At 40.5% G+C, this 18,425-nt stretch overlaps 1 protein-coding gene across 2 annotated transcripts in view; it reads right to left on the bottom strand.

Annotated features, from left to right (window-relative positions):
- Positions 1–66: 66 nt before the first annotated feature.
- The window catches only part of ankrd12 (ankyrin repeat domain 12), a 33,016-nt gene continuing 14,657 nt past the window's right edge, over positions 67–18,425 (bottom strand). Inside the window, exons 2-13 of one of the 2 annotated variants that reach the window (XM_028975802.1) lie at positions 13,308–13,417; positions 12,969–13,119; positions 9,830–9,901; positions 9,119–9,265; positions 8,807–9,010; positions 7,519–7,661; positions 7,111–7,258; positions 2,428–6,989; positions 2,241–2,339; positions 1,963–2,106; positions 1,706–1,801; positions 67–1,552 (exon numbers count right to left, since the gene is read on the bottom strand). In XM_028975802.1, the coding sequence (XP_028831635.1) occupies positions 1,367–1,552; positions 1,706–1,801; positions 1,963–2,106; positions 2,241–2,339; positions 2,428–6,989; positions 7,111–7,258; positions 7,519–7,661; positions 8,807–9,010; positions 9,119–9,265; positions 9,830–9,901; positions 12,969–13,119; positions 13,308–13,367 (6,012 nt within the window). In that variant the 5' untranslated portion in view covers positions 13,368–13,417 and the 3' untranslated portion in view covers positions 67–1,366. The remainder of the gene's footprint in view (positions 1,553–1,705; positions 1,802–1,962; positions 2,107–2,240; positions 2,340–2,427; positions 6,990–7,110; positions 7,259–7,518; positions 7,662–8,806; positions 9,011–9,118; positions 9,266–9,829; positions 9,902–12,968; positions 13,120–13,307; positions 13,418–18,425) is intronic. The other variant, XM_028975803.1, reaches the window with a different exon arrangement.

Below are 18,425 nucleotides of genomic sequence, written 5' to 3'. Positions count from 1 at the left end.
TTACTGACAAATAATTACAATTCATTTAAGCTCATAAAAGAATGTGGATATGCAATAAAAACACAATTTGAATTTCACAACCAATAAAATTTATTCAATTATATATTACAACTATTTACATATCATGTAACAATATTAAAATAGACATTTTTAGAACCATCGTTCAAAAGGCATTATGTAAAAATAGTTTTTGTTGTGATATCACATTGAAATTGTAAAACGTTTATTCTTCTAGAGAAGCCACACATTTTTCATTTTTCCAATGTCCGCAAGACACAGACAACACAGAAGAGGTGAGCTTTACTAACAACAACGATGGAAGAAAAACAGGGCCACTGCAGTAAACCTCACCAAAAAAATTTAAAAATCCACTGTACAGCTTTTCCAAAAAGAAGTACGAATGCATGCACAGCATTGAAACCACAAGTCTAACACACCTGCTGTGATGGACACCAGGAAGAATGCAACAAAAAAAAAAAAAAGAAGAAAAGAAACTTGAAATAAAAACAAATCACATGCTTAAGAGTAAGCAAAAAAAGATCAGAGGACAATCAATACAAAAAAAAATGAAACTACTTTGGTCCATTAAACATTAGACAAAACAAAAGTTTTCAATCAAAATATCTATTACTTGCTTCCGTTAAATTTTCCTTTTTTCTTTATTTTTTACAAGTTGAAAAACATAATTACATGGCTATTTACAAATGCACAATCAGTATGTATAAAATAAGTTAAAAAATGAAGAGCACAATCTGTACAAATAAAAATAAACAAAACTTCGAGGAGAGAAAGGAGTGCAGTATGGATCGCCCTCTCTCCCTCGCTTTCTTATTCTTCCTTTCCCCCTCTCTCGGTTTCCCCCTGAAACCACCACTGACAACTGCTTTTTTTTCTTGCCCTAATCTCACGCTCTAGAGCGTTAAGTGCACAGCAAAGTGCTTGGGTCTATTTAGATTCTATCACACCACGGAAGAACCATGCCTATGCAAGGGTTCGGAACTAGTACTGAACTAGTACTGATAAGTGCATCTGGACCTAGGGGAAATATGGCCATACCATACCAGTCCTGCAGAAAACTGCATGGACCTACTGTCCTAGGCCTGGAATTGGGCCATCCAACACGCCGCTTGAAGCTGGAAAGGGAGGGGTTTTATGCAATCATTAACTAGTTGGTTATGAATGCAAGAGCTCCAGAGTGACTGGTCATATGGTGATGCATTACTGTGCGTATTAAAAGACACACACTCGCCAAACACACAGACACACACTCATGCCCATACACACTCTTCCAAATAAGTGCTTTGTGTTCACCATTTTCCAGTGGTCACCACTGTGTAGCTATCGGTCAGCATTCATATGCAAGGCGTCATATGGGGGTGAGGTCAAAATCATCATTGACCTCAACCAAAGGGATGTAAAACTCTGGGATCTCAAAGATGCTGGTGGACTTGTATGTGGCGGGCTCAAGCTCCTGCAGCTTCAATTGCCACTCCAGGCGCTGCACAGCATTCAAAGCTGCTGCCTCATGCTGCTGCCGCATCAACAGACATGTCTGAAAATGACAAGATAATAGAAAGTTATAAGATTTTCAGTGATGCATACAGTGATGTGCTCTCCTATTAGCTTTCTGTACTGACTCAACATGAGGTTGATTAAGAATGACAAAAATGTTTGCCAGTTGAGGAATGCTTTCCCTTCAACTTACTTTAAGCTTGTCAAATTTGTCATCAACATCCTGCAACCAAGACATGAACTGCCTGGCATTGAACCGGTCCCTGACAGATGTTTTTCCATCATCCCCCTTAATTAAAAAAAAAACAAAAAAAAAAACAGAATATGTAAACAACTTGTAAATAAATAAAATAATGTACAGGTATAAAAGAGAAGAAAGTGGTTCCATGCAAATTTAGCAAACACTGGACCTGAAATCTCAATGAAAAAGTGGAGCTCTGTGAAACTGACCTGTACATCCTGGGGCATGTTGTATACCTCAGCATCCAATAAAACTGTGCAGGCACTGAAGGGAAGTGCCTGATTTGCTAGTGTTCTTGCTGCACGGTAGTGAACGCGCAAGACTTCCTGCTCATTGGAAACAATCAGCTTTTCCTGAAGTGGAGAGCAAAATAGACAACCTTTAGAACTAATTTTACTATATATAATAAGAAAAATCACCATAAAAATTGGAACAGTTTAATATATATTTAAAAAAAAAAAAAAAAAAAAAAAAAATGTTTACATACCCGTTCAATGCTGTGCTGCAATCGCAACTTCATACGCACAACCTCCTGTTGTTTAAACATTTCTTTCAGTGGTTCAGGTAGAGAAGGAGGTGGTGTTATCTGTTAAAAAAAATAAATAAAAGACAACATTCATACATAAGATTCCACTGAATCTATGAGCAAAAAAGTAGAAGGAAAAGCTGCATACTGTTGGAATACAGAGTTTGCTGAGTGGATTCCCATCCAGTAAGTAGGAGCCGTTGAAGGTGACATACTCATCATAGTACTGCGGTGCCTGTGGAATAACACTGCACAGAACCTTGCGCTTTTCTTCAATCTTTTTGCGAATGTGCAGGAATTCGTAGTATGGATTGGCTCGCTCGGTCTGGTAGGGCTGGATTTCCTCAAGCTTCAAGGAATCCACGATGGCAGCCAAAGATTGCTGAGTCCTCTCTTTCACTTGCTGTGCGGTCAAAGTTGCATGAGGCGGAGTGGAAATTTTGGGCATCTTTCGCTTCCTTGGGTGGTGCACATGGATATCCACATCCTCATCAGATGTTAGGACTTTTGCCTTTCCTCTGGTATGATCGGAGTCCTGGTCCACAGCATTCAAGGGAGACAGATTTCCTGAAACTACTTGTTCCTTGTCTATGCCACTGTTGGTTTGACTCTGCTCAAGAACGTCTGCTATAGAGTCTGTTTTTGATTCCAGTGTTGGTTTGTCCTCAGCAGTCTGGACAATTTCCTGTCCAGTCCCCTGTCCTACTTGTGTCTCTGGAATACTCAGACCTGTCTCAGATGCTGCACTCATTTCGTCTGACACCATTTCATTGGCACTATTCATATCAGAGCCTTCCATAACCTCCATTGGCTCCACCAGTTTATTTTCAGGACTGTTGCAGAGAGACTCTGTTACTGGTAATGATGAGAGACCACATTCTATCTGCTCTGAAAGACCATCACTGCCCAATGATTCTGTTTGGGGCCCTGTAGGGACATCACTGTTGTCCAATGTTTGCTGCAAATCTTTTGTCTCTGGGCTGGCTTTGATGGAATTTACCACAGGCTCCTCATTACTGGGTTTGGGTGCACTTGTAGGAACCAGAATGCTCATTAAATCCATGCTACCAGTGACAAACATAAGCTCAGAAATCTTCTCACTTGATCGATCATCAGGCCCCTCTATGGACAAATGTTCTTTATGTTCGGTCAAAGTGGAATATGTTCTATGAGCAGGCTCAATGCTGGGATCTGAGTTGGAATCCCACTGTTGGCTACCCAAATGAGAAGATGCTTTGGTGTTGGACAAATGCTGGGGTTGGGACGGTGCAGCAGAGGATGAGACCACAGGAGAAGGCTCCTTTGAGTCATTGCTGGAAGCTTCGACAGATTCTGTACCAGATGAATGGTCCTGATGTGGAGATTGTGGCTCACTCTTGGGCTGTGGTTCAGGTACTGAAGAAGTAGCAGTCCCTTGTGTGAGGGCTGTCAGTGGAGCAGCTGATTCCTTAGTATAAAGGTCTCTGGAGTAAGTTGGTGATGTAACGTTGCCGCCACTTGATGTCAGCTCACTTTCTGCACTGGTAAGAATTTCAGCATCAGGCACAGAGCTTTGAGGAGCCACTACTGTTGTACTCTGACCATCCTGCACTTGCACCAGACTAGTTTCTAGAAGCTGGACCTTACAATGCTCCTCAACTGGGTGCGACAATGTTCTTGTCTTCTGAGAGTCTTCTGATTGTTTCCCCTCAGTGGGTGCAGATTCAGCGTCCTCATCCAAGATGGCTCTTAAGTAAGGAGATGCATGTCGGCTCAACAATGAGGTCTTGGACTGTACCACTTCAGGAAGACTGCCGCTATCTCTCTCATGGATGACTGGGGATCTGGACGACTGCAGAGTAAGGGAAGACTGTAGAAATGCTGGCTGGGAATCTGATGCTTCCAGGTTAAAGTCTGAATCATACTCTGTAGGTCTTGGTGTCAGCAATGTAGCTTGGCAGGAATCTTCTGAACTGGCTACTGAGATCATGGACACGGATCGAGACATAATACCAGATCTCTCACTTTCTGGTCGTGGGGATCGACTAAGGCTGTTCTCCAAGACTGCACCCATCTTCCCAGAGGAGGGCATACTTTTAGCATCTAAAGAAAGAGTTCTCCCACTTGTAGCATCTTTAGGTGGTTTGTCACGAATATGGGATTCAGATGCCTCAGAGCTCTTGGAGCGAATCAGCTCTTTACCTAGGCAGGGCTCACTCGAAGAGGAGGAACCAATCTTTGATTTCTCTTTGCTTTTTTGCTTCCCAAGATCCAGAACGGGTCGTTGTTTCATCCTCTCGCGTTCCTTCTGCTTTATCTTCTCCAGGTGCTTTCTGTGCCACTGCTCGATTTCCTGATCCTTAAGGCTTAGCATACGCTCAAAGCTGGTCTGCATAAGGTCGTCATTAACAAGCCTCTTCTCTTTGGGCCGGGCATCCCTGGAGGCTGGGGACGCTTTGGATTTGGTCCGATCAGACTCTAGGTCATTGGCCTTTGCTTTGCAGACTTTACTCTGCTGCCACCGTTCTTTCTCTTTATCTTTGTGTCGTTCCCGGTCCCTCTCTTTATGCCGGTCTGAATCTCTCTCCCTGTCCCGTCTATCCCGTTCTTTTTCTGGTGTTTTTACATCTTCCTTAAGCTTTGAAATCACCTTACTGCTTTCAGATGTATAGATTTTTTTGTCTTCTAGAAGCAGTTTCAAATTCAAACCAGAAGATGAACTCTCCTTAGACTTCTCTTTTTTCTTTCTCTCAGTGTCCCTGTCACATTCTTTTTCCTTTGTTCGTTCCACTTTGTTGTGTTCTGCAGTTCTCTCAGAGACTTTTCCTTTCCTATCTGAACCAGTCTTATCTCGATGTTCTCCAACAGAAGGGTCCTTTTCCGGTCGGTCCCTTTCACTTTTCCTCTCAGGTCTATCCTTATTTTTCTTATTTTCTTCATGCTTCTTGGATGTGGACATCAGTCTGAGCTTTTCACTCTCCTTGTTCTTGTCACACGGTGAATGGGATGCATTCGTCCGTTCCCTCTCTTTCCATCGATCTGTGCAGTTTTGAAGTTCAGACCTATCAGGGAAGTGCTCCGTTTTGAATTTCTTTTCTTTATCTGTGTGTTTTTTATCTGCCTTCTCAGCCTCTCTGTCTTTTGATGACAGTTTCTTGTCTGTTTTCTCCCGAGTGCTTTTTTCTGAGGGCTCCTGGTATTCTTGATCAGTTGATATCCCAGTGACAGGCTTGTCCTCTGTCTCCTCCTTCACACCGTGATGTGATTCTTCAAGGACTCGTCCGGGGCCCAGGCAATCTGTGACCCAGTCTTCGTTTTCAATGTTCCTGCACTCTTTCACCCTTTCTTCTTTGGAGAATATCTCCTTTCGCTCTTTTTTCAATGCCTTATCTTTCTCTCGCTCTTCTTTTGATTTTTTGTCCTTGCTGCTGTTGCTACTACTACTTGAGTGCTTGTCTTTTGTTACCTTCTCTTCTTTAACAAGTAATGAATCAGATATTTTCTGTGGTGAACCGCCTCCTGCGGTATCATTCTTCCCTGCTGGTGCGAGATCATCATTGTCATCACTTTTGAAAAAGTTCTCCTTCCAGAACTCCCGGTCAAACTCCATGTTTCTGTTGCTGTCTTTTCTCCCCTCCTTCTGTCGGTGCCGATTTTTTTCAGACTCGTACTCCTTCCGGTACTTATCCTTCTCTTTGTGTTTTAGTTTATGTTTTTTCACTACCTTGCCATCTTTGTCAGTTTTCCTTAAAGCACCATCACTGCATCCATCTGCGCTGTTCCCGAGGTTACCATCTTTGAAGGGGCTTAAGCTGCCATCATCACCATCTAGGCTGAGCTCCTTCTGGTGATGCTTGCTCTTCTCTTTGTGCTTGCAGCCCTTGCTGCTGGAGCTCTCATAACTGCTATCTGTATAGTGGTTATATTTGACACCATCGACTGGACAAGAACCATCACCTATTGTTTTAGCGTTCTCTTGTTTGAGCGGGGTAGTGGACTGTTTGTCAGACAAACTGTGGTTGAGCTTGGGAGACTTCACTGCTGACAGATGGAAGAGGTGTACAGAAGAATCGTCCTTAGGGCTGAAGGACATCTTGAAAGAGTCCTCCTCTCTCACTCCTTTGTCTGCGTTTTCAGAAACTGTTGCTGGGGTATATAAGATGGCTTTGCTGTTCTCCTTGCCATCCTCCCGCAACTCTTGGTTTTCCTTGTTTTTGCTCTGGCTCTTGTACTTCTTTTTCACCTTGACCTTGTCTTTCTGATCTGTTCCAGAGAGCCCTTGGTTTTCTTTCTTTGTTCTGCTTTCTGATTTGTGCCCATCTGTTCCAGCAGAATGTGTTGGAGACATTTTCTTTTCTGAGGGCAAATCTGCTTCATCACTAGAACTGTCTGAAGTGCAGTAGATGATGCGAGAAGCTTTCATCTTTTTGGACTTGCACAGTGAGTTTGTCTGATCAATCTTATTGGCCTGCTTGCTAGGTGTGTGATTATTTCTTTCTTTGTCTTCTTTTTCCTTCAGCTTCTGCTCCCTCCTGAGGATGTGTCTATCGTTCAGAGCTTTGCTCAAGTCCTCCTCCTCTTCCTCGTCCTTGAATTCATACTCATCAAGGCCTGACATCGATGATGAAGCCTTCACAGGGGCTTGTTTGTTATCAGTTTCCTTTTCACCATCTGAGTACTCCATGTTGTCATCTACACTGGACGGATTGACTGATGGAGGATCTTCAGATTCTGAAATTTCAGATTGTGGTGGGGGGGTAAGTCATGTAATATAGGAACACTAAAATACAATAATGTAAACTAATAACTTAAATGATTAGTGGAAATGTCTTGCTTGCTGAGCAGTGTGTACCTGAGGAAGTATCTTCAGCATCTGACAGCGGCACCTCTCCCTTCAGCACTTGTTCCAGCTCTGGAGAATCTGCCACATCCACTGGACGCTCACCACGCTTGTTGGCCTGGAAGGCATTGCCTCCATGACGCAGCAGCAGTTTCACAATCTGCCAGAAAATAAATTATCCTAGGTCAAAGTTGAGCAAAGATGAAACACCTTTTGTCACTGCTCTCTGGAATATAAAGGGTAATAAAGTGTGAAATAGTTATACCATGTTTTAACAGAGGAATCATTCCACATTATTCACCTATAACTACCATAATAATTGAAACACCTTACATAAAATTAGAGCAAAGCACAGACCCAAACAGACAGCAAAGCAAGCAATTAGAGATATGAACAGGGTGAAAAGAGGGGTCAACTGACATCTTTGTGACCACTGCTTGATGCGTCATGTAGGGGAGTGTCGTCATCCAAACCCTGTGTGTTGACCTCTGCTCCTGCACTAATCAAAACCTTTGCTACGTCATAGTAACCAAGGTTACAGGCTTCATGAAGTGGTGTCCAGCCTATAAAGAAAAACAGAACATATTAACATGATAACTACATAACATTCACTCTAAGAAAAAATTATTTCAACACACTGTACCATGATCCCAAATTTCTTAGTGAGACAAAATTTTAAACTTACATAGTACCAAACATCCAAAAAAACAAAACAAAAAACAAACAAAAAAAAATATTCTTCCAATACTGGAAACATTCTGTATGTGTCAGTATAGCTTAAAATGTGTGTAGTAGGGCTCAAATTTTAATTATGATCACGATTTTGGCTGCCATGATTATATTAAGATGATATTTCCTTGCAGAAATTTACATTTAAATAGCTCTGCTGCACATCAAATCTAGTCAGCCAACCACCAGGGGGCGAATGAAAGCATAGACCGTATGAGCGGCAATCTCAAAATTGAGAAAGAGTGAGATGTAATGCTGGGAGCAGTAGGTGACAACATAGATAAATACACTAACTAACATTGTGCTGCATACAGCTGTAATAATGAGCAAACAAAGAATCAATGCATAAATGTTACATAAGTAAGGTTTTTTTATTATTTCATTGTCTATAGTTTGTCTATGCAAAATGCTTCTGTGCATGATTGCATTTTTTTCAAATAAGCAGGTAAATGGATGTTCACCTTTCATATTAAATATGTATTTTCATAGTGACTTGCTGAATGTATTTCTTAAGCCAGAACATGTTGACAGGCTGGTGGTTCTGTTCCTTGTAGTATGTGCCTTTTCTGCATAGGATTTTTGTACATTTGCATCTGTTTGCACGTTATCATTGTACTCTACAATTGCGGTTTATTTTTTGTTAGCCCTTTAAATTTTAAATGTGTTATTCATGAGAATATTGAACTCTAAGCCTTGTTCACTTGTTTCTTTAAATCAGAGTGCAATGAAATGTGTTTTATCTAAAATAATGAATAATCATGATTAATATTGATAAGTGTCCTTTGGTCATAATCGTGCAGCCCTAGTGTGTAGGTACAGTACATTGCAGTCTATAAAACTGATTAATTATCATTATTATTTCTACATCCAGTAAAAGCCAGATACTTCTGGCCAAAAGCCCCAAGAAGCATCCTCAGTAGATGTTTTAAGCAGTGAACACACATCTAATCATGTAGCTTGTACAACGTTAAGCCTTTACCTGCAAAATCTTTAACATTGACATCAGCACCCAGGCCAATGAGCTCTTTGACCTGCTTCACATCTCCACGGATTGCGGCCATGTGTAGTGGTGTCTCCCCACGTTCATTCCTCTTGTTCACTTTATCTTTCTGCCGTGATGATGAACTGCTAGCAATCTTTTTCTGTACAGTTGGTGTCTGAGATGGGTGGCTCGGTGTAGAGTCTGGGAGGAGCAAGAAAGTGGCAATATGGTCTAAAAACACAGATAACCGTAAAATTGACTAAATAAAAAAATTAATAAAAAAAAAAAAAGGTCACGGCAGTTTAGTACCTGGGCTGTTATCCCTCGCGGTCATCTGCATGAGAAGGGCCATCTGCTTGCGCTCTGACAGCGGGTAGCCAAAAAGAATGTTAACAGGGGTCGACTTCTTCCCACCTGATTCTTTTTTCACTTTCTTTTTGTCTGGCCCATCTTTATCTGAATCAGAGAGAAAGAAACCAAGCAAGGGTTCATAGTTTGTCCACAGCAGTCAATCTTACTCTGTTAGTAAGTGTTAACACTTTCTTCCTGTCTTCAAGCTTGAACTGAAGCAAGTGATATTTTAACAAAACCAAAAATACATGTTAAGCACCAGGCAGGCAAGCACATGCAGATATATGCCAGATCTGTTACCACTGGTCTTCCTTTTGGATAGGGCATGCACACAAAATACTAATTAGGTGTGTGTGTGTGTGTGTGTGTGTGTGTGTGTACACACATGTGAATGTGGGTGCATGCACACCTGGAAGCAGAAAACAGCTAGCATGGTAAAACCATTACGAGCATTGTCATGGAAACTGTGCCACCTTATCTTTCAAGGTGATGCAATTGCTGATTTTAAAAAGAAAGACGGTTGGAGATTCTGAAAGACCTCACACATGAAGCAGTGCTTTAAATTGAAATCGAAATAAAATAAAAAATAAGCCCCATGCTAAAGACCTGACCGAACAGACTGGTAAATAATTTTGAAGCTGAAGCATCCGTTTTCCCTCCTGTTTTTACCTGTGTGAATCCTGCAGGGAGTGGTTAAATTCTCCCCCCAGGCTTCGCTCGACTGGCCAGGGTCAGAGTCATCTACAGCATTGGAGCAGAAAGGAAAGAAGGAGGGGGAGAAGGAGAGCAGGGAGGCAGAGGAAAGCATGGCATTACACTCCCACACACACCACCTGCCTCTCCTCCTCAAAAACAGTCACATATGGGGCACGTCACCAACGCCAGAGGGCAGCAAAGGACTGACCTCAAACTATACAGATTATATTAGATTAAAATATAATGCAAAAGCAAATAAAGAATTTTGTACCCTCCTCTTTTGTTTTAAATATTAAAAGTAAACATGACCACTGTAAAATTGTACAAGGACAAAAAAAAAAAACACACATCTTGCCTCCATCACAGCAGTGTTACAGATTCACTGGATCCTTTCCAGCAATTTTTGGAACATACTGAAGACACACCTTGAGTGTCTTGCCGGACAACCAATAGTTTGAGACTTTGTGGCTAAACAAAGTCTTATCATACAAAAAACTTTGGATCATGAGAATATGACATATCTGGTATCTAAACTTAAATTAGTTTTGTATCTGGCGGTTCATGGAAATTGCCGGCAGACTACTACAGGACTACTCCCACCTGGGTCAGTGCTGGCCTAGCAGGTAAGGAAATGGACCCATAATCAGAAGTTTTCCACTGAGCAAAGCACCGTCCCACACACTGCCCCCCCCCCCCGGGTGCCTGTCATGGCTGCCCACTGCTCACCAAGGGTGATGGGTAAAAGCAGAGGATACATTTTGTTGTGTCACCGTGTGGTGCGCTGCAGTGTTTCACAATGACAAACACTTTCACCAATGTTTAAATGAGAGACACTTTAGCAGCACTGTCTGGAAGTATTTCAGGTCAGGTTTTGGGCTAATTGTTCCTGCAAAAAAAATCTTGGGTACCTATACTTTCATATGGCTTGATATTTGTGAATTGGTATTCGGTGATTGGTTTTATTAAAATGTTACCTCCTTTGTACAATACCCCCTGGTGATAGGCGGCGGTGCCAAAACCGTAGTCAGTTGGTCTAATCATGATGTATACATGTATTTCCCAAAACACACCAAACTTCAAAGAACTATTATCACTGCCTGCACAAGAAATTTCAAGCAGATTTATGCAGTGACTGCAGAGAAATCCAGGAATTAATCTCATCCTCAGATTCATGTACTTTTCTTTCAGCTAGTCAGCAATAGAGGTCATTCAAACATATTTACAAATTGCAAAATCCAATTGCTATCACTCAGATTTTTCTTTTTGGCCATCAAAAAATCTGAAAGGGTCCAAACAACAATTTGCATCCACTGAAAGGCCGAGAATATGAAAAAGAAATTTAAAAGGTTGCTCACAAAATACTATGGTTTCCACAATTTTTCTCAGCCATACAAAAATACATTTCTCACATTCATATGGAGGACAAAGTACGTTTTTTTTCCTAACTCCTAGTTTCCCGACGCCACAGATGTCCTCTATAAGATTCCGTGGATAATTTTATTCAGCAATTACTTGAAACATGGTTTACGTCAGAATAATCACATGCTCCTGCTGACGTCATTTTGGCTTGCTCCAAAAAACAAAAAAAAAATTTTTTGCTCAAAAACAAGTTAATCAAACTGACCTCTCTCTCAGCCTATTCTACACTCTCTAAGGTTTAAAATGACATGGCATGCCCAATGAAGTGCCAGGATGAAGCTGGGATCTGCATCCGTATTGCAGATCCCTATAGTTTATGTAGGTTAATTTTGCTTTATAATATTGTCTCGGTAATTCATACCTGTACTTATGTTCATACATGTTTATATATTCTTGTTGCGTGCTGCAAGACTCACATGATTGAAAATTCTCTCCGCCAATCATACATGTGAAGGAATTTTTGCATTTCTTCAGCAGAAATTCTGGCTCCAGCGTGTACGGCTATGCTATCTGGGAAGTGTTGCAATATGGATTATGATATACACACTGTATTTGAGCAATGAGAGTCTGTCCAGGACGCAAGTGCTTGTGTGAAAATTATTTATTTGTAATTATACACCTAGCCTTTATTCTGGAAAATTAGTTAGCATGGATAAGATTGTCTGCACCTATCCACGTGCACCTAGACTAGCATTTAAATGGCCAGCTATCGGTGAGAAACATAAATAAACTACATGCTGGCCACATGCTCATGCTCAACTGTGGCTTTACAAACATATTAGTTTAAAAAAAAAAAAAAAAAAAAAAGCACATTGATATGGATATAATATGTGTATGTATTTGTAATTTTAGAAGAACATTTGCACTATTTGATTCTGTCTTCTTCTGCGGCATGAGAAGCAAGGAGTGCTTTTCTTTTTATACCTTTACATTTCTTTCAAATAATAGTTAATTTATTTGTTTATGCTATTTATCAATTTATTAATTTCTTTTTGTAGTGTATATATTTGTGTATGTGTTTTGACTTCTTAATATCTATTTATTACAAAATTATTGTGTTTGTTTTTTTTATCCCCCTGTAGTATCGGAAGTAGTATCAAGTACCATCCTTAATATCTGTATCGAGTTAGAAATTTCAGTACTGGAAAATAAAGCTTAAAAAGCTGGAATTAAAGCCTACAGAGATGACATCGTTGTTGACAATTTTTTTATTATTTCTATTATTAGGTAGCCAAATAGACTTAAACATACAAGATGCCCTCAGCACTTTTATGTCAGACGTCATGGCGACTGATGCTGGATGCTGCTTCGCAAGGCAGCATCATACCTGACTAGAATTGTGATCACTGTTTAATATAATTATGAGAGATCTAGTCACGGAACATATCAGTTAAATTTGGTTAATTATTTCTAATATTTAAGTGACCTAAACTTCTAATATTTATAATTTTTCATATGCAAGACATGAAGTGTAAAATATGCAGTACACAGAATGTTTTTAAAAGACTTGAAAGTATTTAGGTACTTATCAGTTGGTGAAGAGCATAACTGGAGTTCCCTATCATTTGCTGTTTTTCAATAAGCTGCACTGATACGGCAATGCAAACCACAGTACTGGGCCACACACGAAAAGCAAGCAACATTTGACAACATATCATGTAGAAACGGCCAAGGGGGGCACTAATGAACTGACCTGTGTCATAGTCTCTCTCCTCATTCCGTGGTGGGCTGACTGTGAAGGAGAGCTTGCGTTTCATGGAAGACTTGGGCTTCCCCTCCTTCCCCAAGAACTCACTCCGGTCCAGCTTCGGAGTTTTGGGGTAAGGGGAAATTTTATCTTTGCTCTGAGAAGTTGAATAAACAAAATAAGCACACAAAAGAACCAAAACTCTCATTGATATAATAAGACTATTAAAAATCAACGCAGACACCGTAAGACAAATTGTCTTGCAAACCTCTGCAAACCATGAAGATTAAAACTGGATATTTATGAATTGTATTTGAATATTACAGCTGAATTCAGTGTCATTACCTTCTTCCCCGCTTGCTTCTCCACCATGGCTCCATCTCGGTCTGAGCCTGGTTTGGCCATGGTACAGTTACTAGCTGTAGCAGCTAGTGCCCACAGGGCTCATCATGAACCTGCAGCACAAATGATCATTCACACCGTTAAACTCTACATTATACTATACTACACAAAACTAGCTACAAAAGGAACATACTTTTTGTTTTACATTTTACTGCATTTATCAGATGCCCTTTTCCGAGCGACTTACAATCAGTAGTTACAGGGACAGTCCCCCCCTGGAGCAACTTAGGGTTAAGTGTCTTGCTCAGGGACACAATGGTAAAGTGGGATTTGAACCTGGGTCTTCTGGTTCATAGGCGAGTGTGTTACCCACTAGGCTACAACCACCCATACTTGAACATGATAAAAGTTAATTTATGGTGAAATATGGAGGCATCACTATAAAGACATACTAGCATTGTTCCACTGAATGTGTGTATATAGAAATATGGAACATGGACAGAAATGTTGTAAGTGTTTGCAAACAATAACCAGGAGCCATGTAATACCATGCCATAAAACCTGCAGTTAATCCTAAAATAACTTGCTAACATTACATTACATTGTCTTCACAAACAGAACAGAGAACATAAAATGTTCAATCTGGGAAATTATACACCTTTATGCATTAAATTGGCTCATTATAAATTTCATGCGTGTTACGGGTACTGAAAACGTTGGCACAAGTACAAATTCTCCATAACAGACCACAGACACACAAATGGAGAGAAATGCTGCAGAGGAAAGCCCCCAAAAATGATCTGAAGCTCAGGGCCTTGCCCAGGGGCCCTGATGCATGGTCTTATCAGATAGAGGGACTCTAAAAAACTCCCAACAGAGAACTGTTCCAAACAGCCTCAAAAACAAGACAAGCCCAATACAGAGAAAATCCCTCAATAGATTAGAAATTTACAAACAAGAGTCAGGGGATAGGATTAGTTCTACTAAAATCTATGGGAATAAATATGTAGCATAGTCCCAACAGTACAGAGAACAAATTAAGTAAATATTTATTATGTGCTAGTAGTAGGTATCAAATTAATATTCAGGGCATGTGACGCACACATCTGTGTTAAGGCGGTATAATGAAATTTCGAATTTCTCAATTTTATATCACACAACATTTATACCACACAGCCCTAGGTTTTATATTGTATTTCAGATACAGAAGCAAAAAAAGCAACTATGTGACTAGTAAAACAGATTTTGTGATATGATATGACTGGGTCAGGGGATCTTTAAAACAGATTTGAGAAGATGTCTGGAGAAATAGCAGTCAAGCTGTTCTACATCACTACCTGGTTCAACTCCAGTGCATGCTCCACCAGAACCAAACACAGGACCAAAAATACAAAGATCACACCTACGTGTAACACCACTCTACTACAAACAACTGTTTAATAGGGGGGAATTCAGAATGACTCAGGGCTTTGGCAAAGACTTACACCCTTTGTGAGTCTTTCAGAGAGTGACAGGGGGCCATCCCAGCAGACCAGACAGTCAGTGAATGACATCACAGTGACACTGCAGGGTTTCCTCTTTAACCAGAACACAGGCTTTGATGTGAGTGGTGGTAAGATGACACACAGCCAGAGTGAGTGGGATGCTGAAACAAGCAGGGAGCCAGTCACTCAATCTGAAAACCACCAGGACCAGTCCCACAATGGGCTGACACACACACACACACACACACACACACACACACACACACACACACACACACACCCTTTAATTTAGTAATATTATTATAACTTTGAAGGAACATAAACAAAGATAATTTAAGCAAATACCATGCATTCCAATTTAAGAAAATTTGCCATATTTGCAATAATTTTTCAGTTAAAAAAAAAACATATGTATTTTCAGTCCATCACCCATCGGTGCTGCTTGGGATGTTTACTAGAGGGATGTATGGGTTCAACAGCAATGTTGGTAGTGATACAGAGCACTCCAGATCTAGACATCCTCAGGTATGGGCAAACATCAAATGAACTAAATGCAAATAAGTGAACATCCAACATAGCAGAGATAAACTAGAAGAAATATAATGACAATATTGTTAAAATACAAGACAAATATATTGTATTAATATTTTAAAAACTTCTGTGTAGTAAAAACTACCTTCAGTTACTTGCTTTCTTCATTTACTTGAAGTGTGGGAATTAATGTAGTCAAAAGAAAGACCACAATAAATCAGATTTAGGGGGGTGTGGCAATTAGTGTTGCAAGTTCAGCAACTTTTTTTTTTTTAAGCAGTGGCTGGCTGTACTGCAGCATTTGAAAGAGGGTTCTTCTAACCCTACCTGGCAATCGGGCACCTGCAGTAGCTTTAGCGCACACTGTAAAGCTAACTTGTGAGTAAAGCATTTAAACTTAAGCAACAAGTCAAACATGGCCATTGTTTTCAACAACACTGTAGAGGCACAAACCCTGACTAATAAATGCACAAGAGTGTCTGTATTTTGTTATTTTGTCAACAGGCTTTATTTTTTACATTTACAGAATTTATCAGACGCCCTTATCCAGAGCAACTTACAATCAGTAGTTACAGGGACAGTCCCCCCCTGAAGACACTCAGGGTTAAGTCCCAGTGGTGCCTTCATTTATTAGAACTCATGCACTTTCACCTCCAATCACTCCGGACTCTTTTGCACAAAACCACTTTGCACAAAATGACTCTGCGCTTTTTAGGTCCTTACTGCTCTTTCTTTTATGGCTCTTTCTTCTTTCTTTAAACATTGTAAAAACTGTAACTCATTTGCACACCTTCACCCTACCAGTTACACATATTTTATGTTAAAGTGAAGTGATTGTCACATGTGATACACAGCAGCACAGCACACAGTGCACACAGTGAAATTTGTCCTCTGCATTTAACCCATCACCCTGAGTGAGCAGTGGGCAGCCATGACCAGCGCCCGGGGAGCAGTGTGTGGGGACGGTGCTTTGCTCAGTGGCACCTCAGTGGTACCTTGGCGGATCGGGATTCGAACCGGCAACCTTCTGATTACGGGGCCTCTTCCTTAACCGCTAGGCCACCACTGCCCGTTAAAGACGTAAAAGTGTAATACTTGGTTATGTTGGCAATATTTGCATATTGGTTCATTGTTTACTTGCAACATTTGCAATACTGTGGTCTGTAGCAGTTGCAGAAAGCATTTCACTGCACATCATACCGTGTATGACTGTGTATGTGACAAATAAAATTTGAATTTGAAGTGTCTTGCTCAGAGACACAATGGTAGTAAGTGGGATTTTAAACTGGGTCTTCTGGTTCATAGGCGAGTGTTAGGGCTGCACGATTTGGGGGAAAAAGACATATTGCGATTATTGAGATCAATATTGCGATATGCGATTGCGATATGATAAAGGACACTTGCTTGTATATCAATGAAAAGTCACATACTAATAGTGAAATGTTTCATTTCAAAGTGAAACATACAAACTACTTATAACAACCTAAAATGCCCAGTTCAAAATACAATATTCTACCAAATTAAATAAATCACAAAAAACTCTTTACATTACTGTCGAACGACAAACCCTGGTAAGGCTAAACAACTGTTGTGATTATATTTGGCCATTATAAAATCCCGTATTATAGTTCTTACATTGAACCAAAACATTGTTTGGAGGCTGACTTGAACACAGGGATGCATAGCTTTGCTAACATAGCTAAGGTTAAGATTTGTAAACTGAGGTGAATTTCTTTAGGAAACCTTCAGAGTTTGAGAAAGTTAACTAAACAGCTAAGAACAGCCTAAATAGTTAATGCCTACGTTTAGCCAAAACGTTGTTTGGAGGTTGACTTGAACACAGGAATGCATAGCTTCGCTATCTTAGCCTAGCTTAAATAAAAATGAGATTTTATAAGGGCCAAATATATTCAAAACAATTGTCCTGCCTTACCTATGAAATGTAATCCCCCGGGATCTGGTTTGGAGCGTACAGCGGTTTGTACAGCCCCAAGCAGCACAAGAGTGAGGCTTTTTTATGCACCTCTCTCCATAGACATGTATATGCTTCACGCCACAGCAGAGCCTATCGCAATATGCCGGCGACGTTGACGTACGACGTTGACGTATGATGCAGCGTCATGCGGCGTCTAACCATATGTCTCCGAATTGAAAGTCATGTGACCAAACGTCACATCCGACTGAAGTGAAACTTCAGTCTGCTCGCAAACTTTGAGAGAATGGATCGGATATGTCGCCGATCCAATCCATGTACTAATCATTTAAATTGCAGCTTTTTGCGTTCATGTAATCGCACAGACTGACATCGCGATTACGATTGCGATTAGATTAATCGTGCAGCACTAGCGAGTGTGTTACCCACTAGGCTACTATCACCTCGCTTCAGTTCTTGCTGCACTGTTTATGGAGGGTTCCTGCTGAGATGAACTCATAAATTGGTTGCAGTAATTCAAATTACCCAGCTGTACAGCACCATTTACAGGAGTGGAACTTATAGTTCCTGATATTTGATGTCTCACCACGTAAAATATTGCTACCTATAATATTGACATATCAATATTTCCTCACACCCCTTATTTTGATTATCGATATTTTGATATTAAAAAAGGTCTAGGCAAATAAGCAACTACAGTGTAAATGTAGTTTACTGCCTAACGCAAACACTGTCACTGATGAGTGTATGTGTGTGTGAGAGAGTGATGCGTGTCACATGGGTTCGCCTATGCACTTAAACCACAGATGACAGACCTCTGCTCTGCTCAATTCTCTTCATTCTCTTTTAGTGCCAAAAAACTGATTAAAATGCGAATGAAAATGCAGAACAAATGTCACACTCAGACTGTGGGTCCAGACAGTGTAGGAGATAGAGGTGGGTAATTTGCACACAAAATGACTGTAGTCTTACAAAATGTAGGTTGTTTACAACTAAATAAAAGAACACATTGTTATTTGTGAATGCTTAGATCAACCGGAAAACACGTTTAAGTGAACATAATCCCAACAAGACCACAATTTTACTACAAAGACCAGTGTCTGCTTAGAACAAAGGTTCCCTCCCAACAGCACAATCACCCAGGTGAGCACAGCAGTCTGCCTAATAGTCCAC

The sequence above is a fragment of the Denticeps clupeoides genome, chromosome 4, assembly GCF_900700375.1.
Source record: "Denticeps clupeoides chromosome 4, fDenClu1.1, whole genome shotgun sequence".
Taxonomy (NCBI): Eukaryota; Metazoa; Chordata; class Actinopteri; order Clupeiformes; family Denticipitidae; genus Denticeps; species Denticeps clupeoides.
Note: the sequence above shows the minus strand (reverse complement) of the source record. Positions and strands in the feature narration are given on the sequence as shown.